This window comes from Oreochromis aureus, linkage group 6 (genome assembly GCF_013358895.1).
Source record: "Oreochromis aureus strain Israel breed Guangdong linkage group 6, ZZ_aureus, whole genome shotgun sequence".
In the NCBI taxonomy this organism is placed as follows: Eukaryota; Metazoa; Chordata; class Actinopteri; order Cichliformes; family Cichlidae; genus Oreochromis; species Oreochromis aureus.
This window is the reverse complement of record NC_052947.1, coordinates 25,230,430-25,246,352: the sequence shown is the minus strand read 5'-3', so window position 1 is coordinate 25,246,352 and position 15,923 is coordinate 25,230,430. Positions and strand designations below refer to the sequence as shown.

The window sequence follows — 15,923 nt, the reverse complement described above, 5'->3', positions numbered from 1 at the left end:
TAGTGCTACCATTTCTAAGATATGTATCACTGCCTTCCCTTTCATTTTACTTTGCTGCAATTCTTCTGCTACAAATCACCCTGAAAATCATCTTCACCTGCCCCACTCTGCCCGTGCAATCTTCTTCCCTCTCCTGTGCACTGACCACTGCTTTGGATGATCCCCCGGGTATCTCAACTACCTTTACTACCTCTGCTCCTTGCATGTTCACCTTTCCACCTGTTTGCCTCTTATTAGCACGAATGTATTCTGTCTGGCTTCTCTTTAATGTATACCCCCACCTCTCGGGCTCTCTTTCACTCGCTCCCTACTGTCACTAGAGATCATGTCGCGTGCAAACATCATAGTACACAGAGACTCCTACCTGACCTCATCTGTCAACATGTCCATCACCACCGTAAACAAGAAAGGATTCAGATCACAGATGCAATCCCACTCTAACCTTAAACTTTGACATCGCTCCTACTGCACACCTCACCAGTGTCCTCATCCATGTCCTACACCACCCTCACATACTTCTCTGCCACTCTTGACTTCATATGCTTTCATATGCTTTCTGTAGATTCACAAAGACACAGTGCAACTCCTTCTGACCTTGTCTATACTTCTCCTTCTGACCTTAAAGCAAAGCTCGCATCTCGACTTTTAATTTGAAGGTCTTACCGGAAGCTTTTATCGGAAGTTGGTTTAGAAAACTTCCTGGTGATATATTTCCGGCTCGTATTTCTTGTAAACACAGCGTACGGTCGGACACACAGAATTGTTGTCGCTGATACAGTTAAAATTTGTGTCACCAGTTGTTATTAAAGCCACGGTGTCGCTCAGTGTTGGGCGTTTATCGCGTCCGAACGAGCTCCGGCGCTTCTCCGTAAATAAGGCTCCTCGCGGAATGACAGCTGTCAGCTAAAAGCTAGCCAAGCTAACGTTTAGCCAGAGCTCCTTAGACAGAGAGCCGAGTCTGTCAGCATTGGAAAGAAGTGACACTCTCATGGTGGTCTCATTTCAATGGGGAACTGTCTATTTTCACAAGGTGCGGATGACCTGTCGCTGCTGAACGACTCCGAGGGAGGCAGCCTGCCCGGAGAGCCCCCGCCGCCATACCAAGAGCAGCCCGGGTCTCAGGTGAAATATAGCCCGGGGAGTCCAGAGGATGCCACTTTAATGACCCTACCCTTAAGTCTAAATCAGTCATTAAGATACTGAAAACTCTGATAAATCTTCTAAGTATTCATCAAGAAATTAAATACCTTTATTGTAGGATTAGTGGTACACACCTTAAAGTTACTGTATGCTTTTGATTTACACAATACAGTTGCAAGTCTTGAACTTCTGGTACTATATATGCGGAAGGTGTAAAGTTGTACCCAATTTGGACCTTTGAAATAGCGTTTGCATAGTGCTTTCTTACTGTTACTAAGCACTCGGAGTTTTATCTAGTTCATGTCACCAGGTTATGAAGAAAACCAGGAACGTCTTGCTGTGACGGTACAAACCTTTGCCCCACCGTTATATAAGGCAGGATGAAACTTGTCTAAATGTATTTAGGGGTTTTTAACATTTAACTTTATAAACAAGTAAAGATTAAAACACTAAAAAAATGACTTTTTTTTTTTTTTTTAGTGTTTGGCTCAACACAACCTGTGTCCTAATAGTGGACCTGAAAATCAAGAAATTATGCAAGCACATTATATTGCTTGAAACATACACTCACTAGAGACTTTATTAGGGTTAATGAACAGTTGAACAGGTGTACCTCATAAAGTGACTGGTGAGCATATATGTATTTTTTGGCCCTCAAAATTGTAAAGATGGTTAGCTTGCAGTCCAATAATCGGCGCTAGAGGGTACATTCATTTAGATTACACCTGTAGAGACAAAATTTGCTTTTGCCGTACGTCTGTTTCTGAGTGTTTCAGTCTTGGAAATCTAAAGCATAAGGAATGTCAAATGAAGATTAAGATGAAGGTTATTTAGAAACATATGGAAACACAGGGAAATAAATAAAATATCTTTATCTGGTCCCAGGTGTTCTGATGCCACTGGAAATGTCAAATCACCCTTTCAAAGATGACACAAGTTGTCTTTTCATTTATTTCAAGGAGCACACTCAGGCTGTGCCAGTGTACCATCCCACCCCAGGTGAGAGCCGTCTGGCCAGTCAGCTGACTGAGGAGGAGCAAGTCCGCATTGCACAGCGCATAGGACTCATCCACCATCTTCCCAAAGGCATCTTTGATCCAGGCTCTGACCCCTCTGAGAAAAAAGTTAAAGAGTGAGTTTTAAATGGTGGCACTCTCATTAACAGGCACTAAAACTCATAATATTTCTTTCAACTTACATATTGCTTTGATTTTTCCCCCCATTTGATCCTTTAAGAATTCAATAATTTGTGAAAAGCAGTTACTAATAGTTTATTCAGAAATCTTTGAATAGTTCCACTGTCTAAAAACACAAAGCTTTCACATCTTGATGCATGCTCAATCATCCAGGTAATGAAATCCCAAAAAGTTGATTCTGTTCATGTTGACGTAGCGTTTTCGGTGAGAGAAACATTTCGTCACTCATCTAAGTGACTTGTTCAGTCTCAGCTGACTGCAGGTTTTCCCAACCTTGTAAACAGTACCTTGGCATAATGAGTGAAACCAGCACCACTGTCTAACAGTGCCTGCGAGGTCAGTTTCATGGTCATTAATATGCAAATGTCATGATCAATGGCCATGAGTACCATTCACAGAGAGTTGGGGTATTGCAGCAATCACAGCAGTGTAAGATGGTAAAAAATATACCCTTAGGTCTTTCCCTTTTCACATAAATGGCCTCCTTGACTCCTCTCGCAAACTAGCGTTCCTCCCTCTCCGGGATGTATACATCCCCATCATTGAAAGAGAGGCCACTGGCCTGTAAGTGTAAATAGACTGCTGAGTCCTGGCGTGACGAGTTAGCGCTTCTGGGTCCCCCGGCACAAACAGAGTAATATAGTATAAGTTGTTAAGTGCCAGGAGGATTTCCGTGATTTATACATTGGGGAAACAAAACTACCTCTGGCTAAGCCGATGGCACAGCACAGAAGATGAGTTATCATATGAGTTATTGATTGTGTTTTGAGATGCTTTTTTGTAATATATCAAAGTCTGGTGGTATTTGTAAATCTTATCTCCTTTTTCCCCTCCAGATGTGTGATCTGCATGTTGGATTTTGAATATGGCGACCCCATTCGGTTCTTGCCCTGCCTTCACATCTACCACGTGGACTGCATCGACCCATGGCTGATGCGTTCCTTCACCTGCCCCTCCTGCATGGAGCCCGTAGATGCCGCCCTGCTGTCTACTTACGAAACCAACTGAGCGGCCCTGATGGCTGCTTCTGCCTAAAAGTAATGCACCTTTTTAGCCAAAACTGTCATAGCTGTTCCAACAGATAGATGAGGGGATGTGGCATGATGCAGATGTTTGTTGGGTGCTTGTTAATACACACAAGTAAACAACTGTGTCCTACAGCACATTCTGTAGGCCTGAAACGCACCTAGTCAGACTTGGAAAGCATGCTTTGGCAGAAGGAAGATGTGCCAAATAAAACAAATGAAGGAGCTGTACAAGTAGCAAAATATTACTGCAAAGTAATTTCACTTTCATATGACTTACACTTATTTTTGCCTTTGTGTAATTTGCACCCTCTTTCAAGGTGTGTGTGATGTGTAACATGTTCTCTAAATGGAGGAAATGCATAATTGTTTTGATCAAGTGGGAATCATTGTCAGAATTTCCAGTGAACACATGAAGTGAAGTAACTGCACTCTCCAAGTAAACTTGTGGTCTTGAATGTCACCGAAACACAATACTCTCTACTGAAAAACTGAAAAGCATACATCAGTATACATAAAACTTAAATCACACTTTCCTGAAGCTATGCCATGAGATAAAATGGTGTCAGTTCAGCTTTTCAGCATATTTTGAAGATTACTCCAGTTTTATTTTAGCTGCTTTGACTATATGTGAATGTTTCTGATGCTTTCCCACAAGATGAATCCTCAGCTTTTGCTTTGCCTTAAGTTTGTGCTCTCAACCCTTAGTTTGTCCTTTACAGTCAATAACAAAGACACAATATACCGTGCAATCACCCTTAAAGCACCTTGAGATAAGATGTCTGTCACCTGATACTGTGTAGCTTGTAGATTTCGATAATGGCGTTTTTTTTCTATGTGTGTATGTTTGCATTTTAAGGGGATGTTGGATAAAGATCATCATGTCAAGCTAACATTGTGAGTTAACCCCCCCAGTTGTAAAATGTAATGTAGTTTCCGCTCCTTTTCTTGTTTGAAGCTTTTGGATTGTGCGTCGAATGCCTTCTACATGAGCAAGTGATGCATTTCTAAAGCTTCTGGGTCTGGTAATGGAATGTGATTTTTATGCTTTTGGTGTTGGACGTGCTGTCAGTTATTGTTGCATAATGCACAAAGATGTGAAATGGCAAAAACAGAAGCTACAGCAGTAGAAAGGAATGTATCTTCAATGTAAAGCATGATTTCAGTTGTTAAACATTGACAGTATGACTGTAAAAGGAAATTTGTGATTTACTGTGCACATACTGTGCCTTTTAAGGTTGAGGTAAGCCAATTTCCTGTGAAGTACAATCATTTATGACATTACTTTTGTTTTTCTTTAGTTGTCCTCTAGGAGGAGGCAGATACCAGCAATGTAGTGATTTGTGTCACAATGAAACAGGCCCAGGATGAAGCCAGAAATGTGATCTGGCTGCTGTTAACAATCAACAGTCATTCTGTCTTTTAATTTATGACTTGTGCTACAAGTGCACAGGTTTTAGGAAATCCATGAAACCACAATAAAAGTGGATACCAAATCTTATACAAGTGTGATGTTTTGTTTCTGCATTAAATATTGTATTGAAACACATTCTCAACCTCTCAGCTGGAGAGGATAGTGGGTTAGAACTTAAGGAACAGACAAAACTGACTTTCATTTATTATATTTTATTTAAATCTTTAGATTCCTTAAAGAACAAAGCATGTATTTATCTCAAACACCATTGCATATGACTGCATTATAGTCTTCTGTGTTTAACTGAGCACTAAAATAATTTGTTTCCACCAACGACTGATTTGTATTGATAACAGTTAAGCCCACTGAGTATAGACAGTGTGCAACTCTAACACCAAGTGCTCAAGCTGTTAAGACTTGACAGTTAATCCCTGAAGTGGGTTGGCTGTCTACGCCTTTACATGAAAAGCTTCAAAGAATGTGTCGTCAGTGTCACCGCTCAGAATGAGTCAGCCCTCATTACTTTGTGCATTTCCTGTTTTTCTAAGAAAATACAAACATAACTGCAAATCAAGTACAGTCAGATAGAAACCGTCAGTACAATTATTATGAGCTTGGAAGTTAATATTGGTATGATCACCTTTATTCTTCAACATAATCTGAACTCAAATATCTTGTCATTTCTCATAGTCTTCAGGAATAGTTCTCTAGGCTTCTTGAAGGATGTTCAAAGATCTGAAGCCGTTGCCAATTAGATGCTTTTCAGGTAGTATTACATGGCAGATCAACATCTGACAGCACTTTGCTGTGTTCATAAATTCATCGGTTTTCACAAGATCCTCAACGCCACTGGTTGAAATGTAGCCCCAAACCGTGACAGAGCACCAGTGATCACTCATCACTTCTTAAAACCTGATCGCTACTGATTGTCATTCCAGTTTTTTTGTACTTTGACTTACCTCAGTCTTTTCACTTTGTTATGCTTCCTTAAGAATGGCTCCTTCACAGCCACCCTTGCACTGAGACCATATATCTCTTATGCCCTATTTTAGGTCTGCTTGAGCTTCTTCCTGTTTCTTAAGGACATGACATTTATATGCTGTTCATTTGCTGCAGATAGTTTTTTTTTAATCATGCTATTTCTTCTTTTGTCTTCCACTTGTCTCATTTCCTCACATTGTTTATAGACACATTTCACACCATGCTGAGATACATCAAGTTTTCTTTTACGGAAATGGGAACAAATTGGTTTCTTTATTAAGTTGTCTTTACATATAGACACAAAACTGGTTTGTTAGTTAGTCACCTGGTTGAATGATCCATGGATCAAAAAGAAACTATTTGGGTATGAAAACTGGACTGCAGCCAATGTCCAAAGAAAAACGCTGAAACACCTTTAGAAAGTCTAGAAATCTATCACTCAGGATCGCTTTAAAAAAGATGATTTTGTTTAATCGTTATCAGGCAAAATTATTTATGTTTTAAACAAACAGTTTAAACATATCACTTTGGGCTGAGTAAAATTGAAACAAGATTTTTTTTTTTAGCTTGTAACATTTGTTAAGCAGATGTTAGCCTGATGGAGGCAAAAACAGTTAAGCGTGCTGTAGGTGGCTTGCCAGCAAGTGAGTTTATTTAGTGTTTAAATCATATAAAAAGGACTTGCTCCCCGCATCCAAAGTCTTGTATGACTAAGAGCCAAATGAACAGCAGGCATGTAGTCGGGTGCCAGAACATTAGTGGACATGTCCACCAGCTGGACCCTCAACATCAGCAGAGTAATGCTCATTACTAGAATGAACTTCATGTCACTGTACTAAAGGAGAAAAATTTCACGATACAGTACGATAGAGATAGTTTCAGAATATTTTATTAAAAGGTTCATATATATTTACAGTATTTAAAGCACACATATTGCACATTTTCAACCACACTGGATATCAGTGCAACAGATTCAGAGTCTATTACACTTATTGCACGTGTGTGTGTGTGAGTGGTTCTTATGGATAAATTACACAAATGTTACACAGTGTTTTGTGATCTGTACATGTTTTTAAAATCTTACAGTTATAATCAGGTGGGGATTTTTCTGCTTTTAGGTTTACAGTACCAAAGCAAAGATTTCAAACTTCAACAGCAACACTTCATTGCGCAGTATTTCTTGAGTTTCTTTCTATAAAGCGTACATTCCCACACTGACAGTAGCCAGAGCCACAAACAGTCCCAGGACCATCCTGAACAGCGAGGAAGTGTAAATGCCGTTTCCTGACATGTGGAGTGTGTTCGCCTTTACTGGCTTGGACTGTGTCATAGAGCTCTGCAGGGTGTTGTCAGAGACAGTCAGCATCTTCTGTAAATCTTCAAAGACCTGTAACACAAACAACAGAGCATCTATCAGCTGCTGTAGCTAAATATCAGTAAGTGTAAGATGGAGCTAATCTAAGGTTCAGCTGCCCTCTGAGTGGCACTTTTGCTTTACGGTCACACCTTCTTACCTGAATGTTGAACTCAAAGGCTCTGACAGCCTCCTCCAGCACACCGTTCCTCTCCTCCTCTGTCAGCTCTACACTGTTCATTCGGCTGCGATAGAGCTGTTTGAACAGGTTGGGGCTGGACACCCCAGGGAAGGCAAAGAAGGAGAGACCATCACCATTTTTCAGATCCATGGACTTCTGAGCGATCCGACCAAGAACCTGTCCCCCGGACAGGTCACCCAGATACCGGGTATAAGCATGGGCAAGCAGGAATTCAGGGTTTTCTTTGCCAATCTAAAAATGGTAATGGAGTTATGAAGAGCGTTAATTGACCATCGCCTAGCAGAGATAGAAACATGCATGTGATTCATGGAAGATTAAATAAAACATACCTGTCTGAGCCTGTGGCTGTATCTTTTAGTGGCCGCAGGAATGACAATCTTCTCTCTCCAGTCCTGACCATAGAAGTATTCCAGATCTTTTTCAATGGACTTCAGCCTGGCCAGTTCAGCAGGAAAGTAAATAGGTGCGACGCTCGGATGGTCCGAGTTCCTGTCCAGCTCTTCCTCCAAAGCCTGGTAGATCTCATACAGTGAACACAGGAGGAGCTGAAGAAGAAGCGCCACAAAGCCATTAGATCTTGGTATCGACCCCCCAAAAGTAAGATTATTTAAACAATTGTGCTGTCCTTTTTTTAATATTACCTTATATTGCGGAAGCGTGACTTTTCCCCTCTGGAAGCTCAGCATCAGTTCTGTGTTTTCTGCTCTAACGTGACTCTCCTTGGTCACTTTTTTTATTTGTTCAGACAAGTCCCTGAGAAAAGAAATTGATCACAATTAGAACAGAAAAGCCAACATTTAATGTATTGCAGCAAGGCTGTGACACAAGGCTAAGAGCAGTAATCATTAGAAAACATGTAGAGCAAATATGAAGTACACTTCCATTATGAAAACGTATTGTGATTAGAAATGTTTATGTAGCTCATAAACTTCCCAAACATATTCTGCTACTGGAGAAATCTTTTGGATGTCACAGAGCTGATTGAAAACTAAATCTATCCCAAGACATTAAAAGAAAAATGTGCAAGGAGTAGAAAAGAAGATTTAGATTCTTAATAAAAATCACAGCAGCTCAGTCTAACCTGTCAGTCATCTGCTCTGCTGCTGTATGCGTCTTCTTCTCAGTTTCCATTGTGCCCCTGAAAAAATAGTAAAGGATAGTAAAGATGTCAGGAAGGTACTTTAACAGAGCATAAATCCTTTTTATGTATGGTAAGAACACTGTGGATTAAGAGATTTAAAATCTACAAAAGGTTTAAAGTTTAAATTTAAAGTATGATATTGCATTTGACTCACCAGTAAGAATGAAGTCTGATCTGTGTCCTTTCTCTCTGGATCTCCAGTGCAGTTGTGTGCTCTCCGGGCTCTCACACTTCTCTTTATATGAGCCGCTTCAGTCTCCTCCTCCCACCACCAGCTCAACACAAACAGGAACTCAGCCTCAACAAAAAACTGGGCTAAACATGACACGGCAACTTCAGCGACAATAGCAGGAGGGGACTAAGAGTTAACATGATAGGGCAACTTTGAGAATAGCACGGAAAACTGCTGAGGGAAGGACTACCAGAGTCTGAGGAGGGAGTTCCCTGGAAAACCAGGGGGAGGGCTGAGCGCTAAACATGATGCTGCAACTCCAGATTCCAAAGTAGAGCCACACAGGGGAGGAGGAGCTGAGGCTAAGCATGACAGTGTGAGTTTGCGAAGCTGTGAGAGAGGAAGTGTTTAAACAGTGACTAATGCTGTGCATTTAATCAGAAACAAAAACAGGTTTGTCATATTACACAAGTCTATCAACATTCAGTGACAAAACGGAGGAGTATTTTTGACAAACATTAGTAGATACTGTTGATTTTGTCCATGTAAACAACAGTAATAAAAAAGTTATTGATATCATCTTTACACACAAACGTTAAGCCCCCAAAACTTATTTGTAACTACCTTAAAATAAAACAAAAGTTTTAAAATGATTTTTTCCACAATATGTCATCCATGAGTGACTGTGACATGCAGAAAGTTTAGTAAACTAACCGCAACTAAAGATATGTGGATATCTGAGCATTATACACAGATGTGATCAATTCATACTGATTCAGAGGGTACTAATATGCTCCTCTAAACAGCCTCTACCCTTCTGGGAAGTCTTCATCCTTGATTACCTAATAGTGCAAGTATCTAAAAGAGATTATAATCTGCAAAAATCTTCTGTCATGTACTAAAAGAGTGTCACTGCTTTTGTCTTTTATCAAACACTCATAACACACTCATGTTTTCCCCACTCCATGGCAATGGTTTGTTTTATGGCAATTTATTATTCAAATTACAACTGAGAGCATTTAAAACTAAATTTTGGGTGCAGTGCACCCTACTACACCCCTCCTAGAACTGTATCTTTGCATGGGGTTGTGCAATCTGGCAAAGCTCTACTGCAACAACAAAGTGTCCCCGACTTTAATTTTCCTCAGAAGCTGCTTGAAGGAGTAAAGGTCAGAGGTCTTAAACTACTGGAACAAAACTGGAGCCACGCTACTGTCCAATCTAGTTTAATTGGAGTTTATTTATAGAGCCATCTTGAGGCAAAGGAAACAGAAAACCGCTTCACTCTGAGTAGCTCTTCCAGCGAAACAACTCCCAGCCTCTACGTGGTTGGCAGTATGCTTAAACTTTTCTAAAGAATTATGATTATTATTAAATATATTCACTTTAAATGAAAATCAGGTAGGTGTCTATATAGCTTTGGCTAAAAGACTGTGCTTTTACGTTTTATGTAAAGGCCTAAATAAAAAAAAATGGCCTTTTAAAATACATGACTACTTGAAATCAGTTCAGACAAAGCGATGAAAAAAGCCCGCTACGTCTGTTTTTATCAAGAGGCCAAACATTTCAATGCGTAATTATAACCTGCAGCGACAAAAAAATAACATAGAAAAGCATAACTTGATTATATATGAGTGTCACTAAACTGCAGACTGCCCTGCATCTACTCGGCCATCTACAGGGTGAGATAATAGCTCGTGAAGTATAAAATCTCAAAGCGTCACTCGGGCTTAACGTGACTCAGCACAGCGTAGCGGCGACAGAGAGGGAGGGCGGGCGCTTAACGTGAGTCAGCAGGCTCTGCCTCACACGTACACGGCTGAGCAGCACAGCGTGTCCGAAAGGAAAGACAGCGAGTTTACCACAGGAAGTCTGTGATAGAGCTTGCCCGAGATTTAACTGGAGTTTGTTGGAGTTTTCCTGAATTAACGATAGTTTTTGGTCAAACGTGGAAGCAAAACTAAAGGAAGACAGACATCGATGTGAGACATGTTTGAGCTTGTTTTCTGCTCAGTCTTATCAGTTTGTATTTATTTTAGATAAAAACCCCAGAAGCTTTGAAAGCCCCGTTTTGGGCACAGTAGAAAGCCCACTGGTTAACTGCTATGATCACAAACATTAAATGAATGCTGAACTAGAGGACTTCAAAACAACTTGTTTTCCTCACTAGCTAGCAAACATGACTAGCGTCTAGCTAGCCCTAGCCTTAGATAATTTATTTCCCCTGCACAGTCAGCAGTCTGCTGAAGGTGAGCTATTCATTTACTCGCCCAGGTGAGAATGTTTTATCTTCAGCAATTTAGGCCCATAAACCTTAGATAGACGGCGAGTCCCTGCTGAAACCTTTTATTAGCTGCTGCAACCTTTTATTAGCTTTATCCAGCCTTCATGTTTGGTCTGACTAAACTTCAGAGCATGTTCCACCTAAAATCCTCACAGTAGACAGAAAGTATATGAAGTGGTCATTGAATAAGCAGCCTCAACTTTAGCTCAGAGTTCCTGCTGTCTGAATCATTGATCTCTCTTCTGTTGGTCTAGATGGATGGTGAAGCAGAAATAGTGAGTGGATGCACCCATAGAGAAAACAAAAGGTCATACAAAGACTTTTTGATGGATGTTGAGGACCTGGAGGAAGCAGGATCAGATCCAGAGGAGCATAGCACCAAGATGCTTCCCCAGGTGCACTATTCTGGGGATTTTTGAATCATGTTTCTGCACCGAGTTGCAGTGCAGTGTATATTCCATTGCAGGGACAGTGTCTTTTTAACATCTTTGAATTTTAAATGTGCTAAATTTTGTGTACTTTTAGGTTTTTAGACTAATTACAGTTTGGTAATTGTTGTTTCATCCTCAAACCGAGTCATGGGAACCACAAGCCAGTATACTCCTTCAGATTAGAGTTAGTGCCTGGGCCCAAGCCTAGATAAATTGGGGGGGCAGAAAGGGCATTGGGTATAAAATCTTTGCCAAATCAAACATGCAGATCATCAATTATACTGACATAACAGATCGGGTTAACAACAACCGCCTTCGGTGCTGCTGGCCAGCAGGGTTGCGGTGGAGACTGTGCTACTGTTGGCTGAAAACAAGGGAAGAGGAAGGGCGAAGGAGTCTTCAGAATCATGAAAGGCCTGAATGTGAAGGTGAGAGTAGGGTCTTTAAATGTAGGGAGCTTGACTGGTAAAAGGAGAGAATGCAAAGTAAGAGAGGCAAGGATGATATGGTTTGGATGTGCAGAAGAGGGATGGTAGATATACTGGACAAAGGATATTGACTATAGAGCTGCCAGGCAGGGTGAAAAGGTAAAGACCGCAGGGAAGATTCATGGATGCAGTGAAGGAGGATGCTAAAGACAGGGTGAGATGGTGCCAGATCATATACTGTGGTGACCAATAAATGAAGCAGTTGAAAAAAGTGTTTCACCTCAGCTGGTATAAAAGAGGGAATAAACAAATACAAATGTAGAATAAACAAAGAAAAAAACTTTGGTTATGGACAAAATTGTCATTTTAATCATTTGTGTTGTTGCAGAATTTCACAATCATTGCACCCCAGTACCTTTAAACCACTGCTATGTTTGTTTTATAGTGTGACTCAGGCGTTATACTGATATTCCTGATGAGTTAAAAGTCATTGTAATTTTCCAGGAACAAAGTGGCTCCCTGAACAAGAACATACCACCTATTGGTAAGGACTAAACTTACAGATTAGCAGCTGTGTACATTACACTGTGATATTTTTGTTTCTGATGCAACTTTATTTGACATCTCTGTGTCTACAATGTCTAAGGTTGCAGAAGTAGGATATTTTATTTAACAAACTTTATTATTCATCAGAAATGAATTTATAGCACGGTAATGCACATAAAATCCTGATTATCACAGTTTTTCATAACGTGTTAACAGTATAAAAATAACAACGTGGAAATTTACACTTTTGGCTTAACCTGGGAATTTTATGTTAATGCATTTGTTTATGATTCTTCTGTCCCCTTATTGCAGGTAATAGTGGTATAGACCACGAACCTCATGGAGCAGACGTCTCAGATTTCCTCCATGAATATCCAGTCTGTGTGTCACAGGACAGATGGACAGTGAGAGGAGAAGAGGTGATAGAACAGACACATCCAAATATTTTTTTTTTTTACCTGCTTTTCAAATCTTTATCTATCAAAACAAAAAACAGGACTTTATCCTCTCACTTCTAACCTTGTGGCTACTTCTCTCTTTCTAGCATATCCAAGAAAACTCGTTGCATCCATGTTTTAATGCAGAGGGAAACATTAGCCTGGTAATGTTTTATAATTTATGATTTATAGCCAAGTACTGTATATCTCCCAATCTCACGTCTAATCATTACGTTTTGTATTCCTTTCTTTTTCTTTTAGAGGAGTCCAGGTCCCATGTTGGAGTACTTGGTGTATCTTAATAGCCAGCATTATGGGCCAGATTGTCCCAGTAACGGACCTACCACCCCCTCTATCTCTCCAGTAGCCAACTGGCCTCGTCACTCTACACCCATTCCTAGTTCACTGACAGCCATTTCTACTACTGTCAGCTCCACAGTTAGCTCTGCTATGACTAGCTTCATGACTGACGCATGTAGTCCCATTGGTTTTATATGTGGTGTCACCAGTTCAGCCACAGACCCTCTAATGTCCACCCCCAGGAGTCTCTGCTGCTCTGACCAGGATCCTGCCAGTGCTGCAGCTTACCTTCACCTCCTGGGAGAATCGTTATCCCTGATTGGACACCATCTCCAGGAGACAGATGTGAGTAGATTGGATTAAAAAAAGTATTTTTAGGAGACACTTCATGTCTTTGGTTCTTCTCTCACATGTATTCTTTGTCTCACTTGTATAAATTCAGAAATGGGGCGCTTATACTGGTTCCTATAACCAGAACTACTTTATATCTTTGCTAATCAGAAGTAAACATAGAAGACATTTTAAATAAACAGATACTGTGAAGGCCTCGATAGTTGGAGTGTATCCCAAGATAGGTGGTGGGAGTTAAAACATTATAGAGTCCTACAACGTGGTGCTTTCTTTATCTTTTTCTGTCTATATTCCAAACTGATTCAAAGAGGCCTGTATCACCTTATCTAGATTAACTTATTTTAACATTGGCAATCAGGATAAACAGTCACATGAGGCTGGTTATCAACTTGTTATGTTAACCTAGGGTGAAAAATGTTGGCAGTCACCATTATAGATAAGTGGGCGACCGTGCTCAGGAAGCGCATCTGTAACCGGAAGGTCACCGGTTCGATCCCCGGGCTCTCTGTCCTGGTCGTGGTGGCCAGAGGGGCCGATGGCGTGATATGGCAGCCTCGCTTCTGTCAGTCTGCCCCAGGGCAGCTGTGGCTACAACTGTAGCTTGCCTCCACCAGTGTGTGAATGCGAGAGTGAATGAATAGTGGAATTGTAAAGCGCTTTGGGTGCCTTGAAAAGCGCTATATAAATGCAGTCCATTAATCCATTATTAAGTGTACTGTCAGCAGAGTGACTGTATTTTACAAAGGAAGAAAAAATATCAAAAGCAGCGCTTTGTGTGTTCTTGGGGGGGAGAGAGGAAGCAATGTTCAGTCATGTAGTATTAAAAGTTTGCTCATTACACAGTCAGCACGACTGGAAAAAAGCTGCTTTATTAATAGAGTCAAACATATTTGAAGCCAAAAAGCAAGCTGTCAAAAATGCTGACATACAATTTGACACGCTTATTGACATCACAAAGAATCTGATAAGTTTGTTTTGAGCATTTGATTAGTGTTTTTATTCTTTCAGCTGCAGCCTTCTTGGTGCCTAGTAACTCAAGTAGCTCGCTGTACTGTAGGTAGCATTAATCAAATCATCGTTAATTATGAAATCATGGAAAGCATGCAACATATTCATTGCAGTAAAGGGTGATACAGGGCTCTCCGTGCATCTCTGCAGAAAATGGTGTGTATGTCGAGTAGTTTCTCTCTACTCTTGGACTCTCTATTGTGTGCTATGGCTCCACTTACCGGCCTCACTATGCACATACCAGAGCTGAGGAGCTGCACACAACACACACTGGTAAGCATTGCTGCCAATTTATGGTGCATACACATCATATCCTTTACATGTTGTTTTGTGTACATGCTTTCACCTTAGTGAAATTATTGTAGTGAACTTCCAGTGTATTGTTTGTTAAAGGAAAAATGCCTGCAGATTTATGCTTTACTTTGTTGACACAATGCCGCTGTTATGAATGAAACTTGTGGTATTGACAAAGTCCAATAACTGTAGCGGTACTTATCCTGTCAGTGTTTATTGTTCAGCATTGATTTATTTGTTGTTCCACAAATCAAGTCTGCTGTCAAAATGTACTGTTTGTACTATAATACCAATTCTAAACCTCTCGAATTTGGGTCTAACAAATGCCTTTTAAGCTAAAGAGAAATATTTATCCAGAAGAGATTTAATCAAAAAAGGGAAAAACTCATTTCAAAAGGTTAAAAATAATACCAAGGAATAAAACTGAAATGTTTTCAAACAACTGAAGCTACAGTGTAAACAACCATCCCATTCCACAGACTCAACGAAACTAAACAAGTTTGCGGTAATTTTATTATTTTATTTGGACACGTGCTCCTAAATGCACTTTATTAGTATATCATTGCAATCAGCATTTTTGCTTCCTCTTTCCTTGATTTTCTTTGCTTTGTGAATGCTTTTTTTGTTTGTTTAAAGGCCTCCACCTTGGATAACATTGCATATGTGATGCCTGGCCTGTGAGTAAAAGGAGACCCCTACTGGCTCTACACAGCAATGATAACATGAAAAACATTTTTCTGTTAGTTGATACTTGAAAAGTAAGAGTTTTTGTGTTATGAGAATTTGCCTGCACTTTGAACTTTGAAGTGAACTTTTTTCAGAAGGACAATTTTTTTGTTAATTACATATGTTAATTAAGTATGTTTAAAATGCAATTTAAATGCCTTGGATTAACTATTTGATTAGATAGGATTTTTGAACACTCTGCTTTTTAAATTATTTGAATAGTTATAGAGATGTCTTGTGTCCTTGAAAAACATTAGAAGTAGTGGGTAATTCAAAGTAGAGATCAGGCATCACATATTTACATGCCTGGTAACTCAATAATAAATCACATGTACATGAATAGCATCTTGTGTTTTGTTTATACAGTATGGGTATGTTTAGTCAACTTAAATATTCTTACAAAATGCATATTGGTCAGAGTTCTTCATGCCCCCCGCAAAAAAAAACAAAAAAACAAGAGTAGCTTCTTGAGGTGCAGAAACCACTTTTCATG

The 15,923-nt window shown here is 40.0% G+C and overlaps 3 protein-coding genes across 3 annotated transcripts; 2 read left to right on the top strand and 1 right to left on the bottom strand.

Annotated features, from left to right (window-relative positions):
* The first annotated feature begins 694 nt into the window (after positions 1-694).
* Positions 695-4,862, top strand: rnf11a (ring finger protein 11a). The gene is made up of 3 exons (XM_031741214.2): positions 695-1,122; positions 2,100-2,272; positions 3,173-4,862. Exons 1-3 carry the CDS (start codon positions 1,006-1,008, stop codon positions 3,342-3,344), a joined length of 462 nt encoding a protein of 153 aa, XP_031597074.1. The 5' UTR covers positions 695-1,005; the 3' UTR covers positions 3,345-4,862.
* Positions 4,863-6,628: 1,766 nt separating this feature from the next.
* Positions 6,629-8,757, bottom strand: LOC116321400 (heme oxygenase-like). The gene is made up of 6 exons (XM_031741236.2): positions 8,608-8,757; positions 8,394-8,450; positions 7,954-8,065; positions 7,642-7,857; positions 7,271-7,543; positions 6,629-7,143 (listed from the first exon to the last, which is right to left on the bottom strand). Exons 2-6 carry the CDS (start codon positions 8,441-8,443, stop codon positions 6,949-6,951), a joined length of 846 nt encoding a protein of 281 aa, XP_031597096.1. The 5' UTR covers positions 8,444-8,450; positions 8,608-8,757; the 3' UTR covers positions 6,629-6,948.
* Positions 8,758-10,384: 1,627 nt separating this feature from the next.
* LOC116321408 lies at positions 10,385-15,850 on the top strand. The gene is made up of 8 exons (XM_039614087.1): positions 10,385-10,410; positions 11,164-11,304; positions 12,273-12,312; positions 12,627-12,733; positions 12,859-12,915; positions 13,013-13,396; positions 14,561-14,683; positions 15,341-15,850. The coding sequence occupies exons 2-8, from the start codon at positions 11,164-11,166 to the stop codon at positions 15,383-15,385; spliced, it is 897 nt and encodes a 298-aa protein (XP_039470021.1). The 5' UTR covers positions 10,385-10,410; the 3' UTR covers positions 15,386-15,850.
* Positions 15,851-15,923: the final 73 nt, after the last annotated feature.